Genomic DNA, 6014 nt, shown 5'->3' with positions numbered 1-6014 from the left:
TCTCCTCCTCCTGGTAAGCATCAGTTCAACACCGTTCAGACCATGTATTGTGTGCTTATTAAAAGGTCCTCACTAAGGTAACAGCAAAATGATCTCTCCATTAGGCGTGGATTGGTTTTCTGCCTGCTGCACCCCTTTGCTGTGAGAGACCTTAGTGCACACAGATTGGAAAGTAAAATATTCCAGTAGCTATGTCTGTTTCCTCTCCAGTGAGATCAGTGGTTCGCTCCAGCTGTGCAGTGAGGAAGATGCTGGTAAAGTAAGAAAAAAGGGACAAATTGGGGACTTCTGGGAACCAAGAGTCCCTCAGGTGAGTAGTTGATTAAAACTTCTATGGAGGATACACGGAAGCTGTCAGTTCATTTTTGAACGAAACAGGACAGAGGCATCTGAACCTGCCTCAGGTGGTCATTGTTTGGCTGCTGGGAGCAGGGGCGAGGACAGCTCTGCTCCCCTGGGTGAGCTGTGAGGCGCTGGCAGGCACATCCTTCACACAGGCGCGTTCTCCGAAAGCAAAAAGCATCTAGGAAATGTGAAAAAGGGGATGAAACAAAGATTGAACTGATCCTGTTAAGAAGCCTTTGCTCTGCTCCTGTCAGGTTTGCTCTGGGGGTGTGTGTTTATCCTAGAGATAAGTTGTATTCAGCTCTGGACAGCTGCTCGGTGTGAGAGCGCTGAACTGGCAGAAGGAGTCTGGGAATGCTGCGGGCTGTTCTCCAGAGGCAGCGTGAGGAAAAGGCGCAGCAGTTGTCACCGTGGGCTCGCCGTGCTGTCGGTGTGTTGGGGTTAGGTGTGTGTGACTGCAGCTGGCAGAGCCCCGGGGCTGAGCGGCTGCTGCCGCCAGCCCGACCCGGTGCTGCTGTGCCGGGGCTGCCGCGGCTTCCCCACGCTTGGGGTCTGGCCGGGAGGGTGAGCTGGCTTTCCAGACCAGATGTGTGTGCTCTAACACGTGTCTTGGACGTTATTCCATAGCTTTGGTATAAAAGAGAAAGGATTCAGCCGCCGCGTTCACGGCAGCGTGTGCCTTAGCGCGGGCTGGGAGCGGGCTGCAGTCACAGAATGTTCTGAGTGGTGTCACAATGGTCTGAATGCAGTGAAGCTGGGCAGAGGTGGCTCTGAGTTAGGCCCGGCGTCTCAGAGAGGATGTGACAGAAGATGCAGAGAAAATGCTTATCAAGGAGATCTTCAAAGCCGCGGCCCTGGCTCGGAAGGGAGCGTGTGCAGGAGGCTGGCACAGTAGTGAGCCGGCTCTGGAGCTGGTGCCAGGTGAGGTGAGCACAGAGTGGCCCTTCCCTGGCTGCAGCCGGGCACTGTGGGGCTGTGTCTGGAGCAGAGACCCTTCCCTCTGCCCTTCCCCAGCCCTTCCCTCTGCCCTTCCCTCTGCCCTTCCCCAGCCCTTCCCTCTGCCCTTCCCTCTGCCCTTCCCCAGCCCTTCCCTAGCCCCTTCCCTCTGCCCTTCCCTCTGCCCTTCCCCAGCCCTTCCCTCTGCCCTTCCCTCTGCCCTTCCCCAGCCCTTCCCTCTGCCCTTCCCCAGCCCTTCCCCAGCCCTTCCCCAGCCCTTCCCCAGCCCCTTCCCCAGCCCTTCCCTCTGCCCTTCCCTCTGCCCTTCCCCAGCCCTTCCCTCTGCCCTTCCCCAGCCCCTTCCCCAGCCCTTCCCCAGCCCCTTCCCTCTGCCCTTCCCCAGCCCCTTCCCCAGCCCCTTCCCCAGCCCTTCCCCAGCCCTTCCCCAGCCCTTCCCTCTGCCCTTCCCCAGCCCTTCCCTCTGCCCTTCCCCAGCCCCTTCCCCAGCCCCTTCCCTCTGCCCTTCCCCAGCCCTTCCCCAGCCCCTTCCCCAGCCCCTTCCCCAGCCCCTTCCCCAGCCCTTCCCCAGCCCCTTCCCCAGCCCCTTCCCCAGCCCTTCCCCAGCCCCTTCCCCAGCCCTTCCCCAGCCCCTTCCCCAGCCCCTTCCCCAGCCCCTTCCCCAGCCCCTTCCCCAGCCCTTCCCCAGCCCTTTCCCGGCTCCGGCCGTGGCGCAGCGGGACCTCCAGGGGCCCTTGCGGCCGCGGGGCGGCGCTGAGGAGCGGGGCGGGGCTGTGGGGCTCCCGGTGCGGGGCTGTGGGGCTGCGGGGCTGTGGGGCTGTGGGGCTCCCGGTGCGGGGCTGTGGGGCTCCCGGTGCGGGGCTGTGGGGCCGGGGCTGTGGAGCTGTGGGGCTGTGGGGCTGTGGGGCCGGGGCTGTGGGGCTGTGGAGCTGCGGGGCTGTGGGGCTCCCGGTGTGGAGTGCCTCCCGGTCCAGTTCCCGATCCCGATCCCGGTCCCGGCCGTCCCCGCAGCCCCGGATGCGCCGCCGCTGCCTCGGACCGGTTCCCGTCTCTCGTCGCACCCTCTCCACCAGCGACGCTTCTGCCGCCTGTCCCGGCCTCCGCCTCAGCTTCGGGGCTGTTCCTCTCCGCGAGGCCGTGGCTCCTGTCCGTGCCGGGTCCCCCCGTGCCGCAGACGGGCGGACACGGGCGGGCACGGGCGGGCACGGGCGGACTCGGGCGGACTCGGGCGGACACGGGCGGGCTCGGGCGGACTCGGGCGGACACGGGCGGACACGGGCGGGCTCGGGCGGGCACGGGCGGACTCGGGCGGACTCGGGCGGACTCGGGCGGACTCGGGCGGACACGGGCGGGCTCGGGCGGACTCGGGCGGACACGGGCGGGCACGGGCGGACATTGGCGGGCACGGGCGGACGCGGGCGGACATTGGCGGACTCGGGCGGACATTGGCGGACTCGGGCGGACTCGGGCGGACTCGGGCGGACTCGGGCGGACACGGGCGGGCTCGGGCGGACTCGGGCGGACACGGGCGGGCACGGGCGGACATTGGCGGGCACGGGCGGACGCGGGCGGACGCGGGCGGACATTGGCGGACTCGGGCGGGCACGGGCGGACATTGGCGGGCACGGGCGGACGCGGGCGGGCTCGGGCGGACACGGGCGGGCACGGGCGGACTCGGGCACAGCGCTTTGTGCGGCTCCGGGAGCTGAGAGGCCCCGCAGGAGAGCCGGGACCTCTCGCTTGGGAAGCAAACCGCGTGTCCCTCCTGAAGCGCGGTCCTGCAGCCGGCCTCGAGAAGGCTTCACAGGAGAAAAAAATGAATCAATTGAGTCCAAGAGTGTTGCGGGTGGTTAATGACGCCACCCGAGCACGCTCAGCTCCGCCGGGGGCGCGGGGTCACGGCCGGCACGGCGGGACCTGGAGAGGAGCAGCTGCAGCTCACGAGGGGAAATAAACTCGGGTATTGCTTTGGTAGCTTTCGGAAAGAAACAAGCGTGATGTTTTGTAGCTTTTGTACTTGGACGTGTGAGGCAGAGCACAGCCGGGAGCAGAAGGTCCCTCCAGAGATGTCCCCAGCCGTGGCCCCTCACACACACACCTCTGTGCCCAGCGTGCACCAAAGCAATCATTTACTGAACTCTGAAGAATTCGTACAAGCCACCCTGAACATTCCCACAGCCCAGCGGCTGCCGTGCTGGCACAGCCAATGACTCCTGCAGCAACAGCAGGAGCTGCTCACAGCCCTGGGGCCCCTGTGGCATTCCCAGGAGGCACAGAAAGAGGTGAGGAAAGGCACCTGCCGAACCTCTGTGGTCCCCAGGGGGAAGGGCAGCAGTAGCTGGGTGAATGCAGAGCCTTGGCAGCCCCAGCTCGGGCCCCCTGGTCCCAGCCTGGCCCAGCACCCCGCCAGCCGAGCATGGGGGTGCCCCCTGGCACGGCAGCTCCCCTCGGGGAAAAGCCAATTAATCCGTGCTCGGGGTGAATGGCCGAGCTTCAACACCCAGCAGAGCCCTGCTTTGCCCACGTCAGAGTGAACACAACTTGCGTTTGAAAAGAACTTTATTTAAAATCAGCAATTATACAGACTTCCCCTGCCACAGCACAGGAGTGTCCCAGCACAAGGTCCCCGTGCCCTGGGGCAGCCCAGGCCTGGGGCTGCGCTGGCTTACACCAGTCCCAGTGATTCCATACGGAAATACAACGCATACAAAAGATCTGCTCCTTCACAGCTAACTGGCATTTCATTAACTTCAACCCATTCAGTTTCCTATTATTTCTAGTGTAACCAGACTTAAAATTTGTCTTCTGCTAAGAAACCTGGAAAAAAACCTTCCTTTAGCAACTGTGTGCACCAGTAGAGCAATTCCCACCACCTCTGTCACCACGCAGACAGCAGAGCCAGCAGGAGTCAGGGCCATCAGCAGGGAAATATGATCAATAGCAGCATTTTCCATGTGATCTCGAGTTACAGTCGTCTACAGAAGGAACTGTGATCACCAGTAGGGAAGCAGTTAATCCATTGTTAAAAGAAATCGAGTTGAAGGCAGGTTTTACTTTAAATAGGATTAAATATATATTGCAAGACACACCACACTCTGCAGGGGCTGCACATACAGAAGCAGAACTGTGGGCAGGGGGCAGCATGTCCCCCCCTGCATCCAACATTCCCACACAACATCGTCAAATTTAAAACTACCACCACTTGTTGAAGGTTGTCCAAGAAGTATTTACAGCACGGGCACGGCCGGGAGAGGCCTGGGGAGCCACAGGTCTGGCCACGGTGCTCCCGCAGTCCACAAAGCTCCAGCACTGGGTCCCGCCAGGAGCAGCTGGGGCCCGGCCGTGCCAGCTCCTCACTACCCCACTACCCCTACACAGACAAGCATTTTGCGTGGATTAGGACAAAGCTACGGGCGGTGCCGTGGTGTGAGGATGGGCACTGCCACATGCTGCAGTGAGCCTACCCTGCGCACACACGGAGGATGCTCGCTGGGGCTGCGGAGCTGAGAGGCTCCTCGGGAACATGCTGCACAGTCCGGCTCCAGCCTCTACAGGAATCCTGGCTTCCAGCGTCAAATAAAACCATTTCCAGCTATACAGCGAGGGTGACACTGATCTGGGACCGGTGTTTACAACAGATGTCAGTTCCTACGAACCTGTGTCGCGTACAGCTCCACGTATTACAGAGAGCAGGCTGGATCTTCAGCGAATAAGTAGGTCCACGATTGTAGATCAACAATAGACTTTTATTGCTTTATACATGTGGTGCTGTTCAAGGCACTGTGGCACGGGCTAGAAAACTCGGAATGACTCGTGAAGGGACCTGGAATGCGACAGGGCCGGCGCCGCTCCTCGGGGGCTGCGGCGGGCCCGGGGGGCCATGGCCCGAGCCCGGCCCCTCACATGCCCATCCGGATGCTCTGGATGATCTGGAAGATGGCTGCAAGAGAGCGGAGGGGGGAGCGCTCGCCGGGCAGCGCCAGCCGCGAGCTCGGGGGCCCCGAGAGGCAGTACCGGAGGGGCAGTACCGGACCGGACCGGCAGTACCGGAGGGGCAGTACCGGACCGGACCGGCAGTACCGGAGGGGCAGTACCGGACCGGACCGGCAGTACCGGAGGGGCAGTACCGGACCGGACCGGCAGTACCGGAGGGGCAGTACCGGACCGGACCGGCAGTACCGGAGGGGCAGTACCGGACCGGACCGGCAGTACCGATGGGGCAGTACCGGACCGGACCGGCAGTACCGGAGGGGCAGTACCGGGCCCGAGCCGCCACCGGGGCCCGCAGCCGCCGCCGGACCCGGCCGCTCGCGCGCGGCCGCTCACCTGATCCGCAGACCACGAAGATGAACAGAGCCAACAGCCAGGGCCCGACCGACGCCTTCTCCTCCGGTGCCGTTCTCTGCGAGCACAGCACCGCCATCAGCGCGGCGTGGCCCGGCCCCGCCACCCCCGCCCGTGCCCGCCCAGCTCGGCCCGGCCCCGCGCACCGAGGTCTTGGCGACGTTCCCTCGCTGGGTGATGTTCTTGCTGTGCTTCTCGTTGGCCATGCGGATGCGCTGCTTGGCCACCATGTCCGCGCTCGGCCCGGTCCGGCCCGGCCGCCGCTGCCGCGTCAGCACCGCGCGCGCCGCACGCCGGGAGCGCGCCGGGGGCGGGGCCCGCGCGCGCCAACCCGCGCGCGCCGCCCGGGCCCCGCCCCCCCGGGAACGTGG

At 64.1% G+C, this 6014-nt stretch overlaps 1 protein-coding gene across 1 annotated transcript; it reads right to left on the bottom strand.

The window, feature by feature from the left end:
- Window positions 1-3840: 3840 nt before the first annotated feature.
- Window positions 3841-5970, bottom strand: SERP1 (stress associated endoplasmic reticulum protein 1). The gene is made up of 3 exons (XM_086843810.1): window positions 5790-5970; window positions 5626-5701; window positions 3841-5239 (listed from the first exon to the last, which is right to left on the bottom strand). Exons 1-3 carry the CDS (start codon window positions 5871-5873, stop codon window positions 5199-5201), a joined length of 201 nt encoding a protein of 66 aa, XP_086699936.1. The 5' UTR covers window positions 5874-5970; the 3' UTR covers window positions 3841-5198.
- Between the last annotated feature and the right edge of the window lie 44 nt (window positions 5971-6014).

This window comes from Cyanistes caeruleus, chromosome 10, assembly GCF_971803275.1.
Source record: "Cyanistes caeruleus chromosome 10, bCyaCae1.hap1.1, whole genome shotgun sequence".
NCBI lineage: Eukaryota > Metazoa > Chordata > Aves > Passeriformes > Paridae > Cyanistes > Cyanistes caeruleus.
The sequence above is the reverse complement of the archived record's forward strand: the minus strand, read 5'-3'. Positions and strand labels throughout refer to the sequence as shown.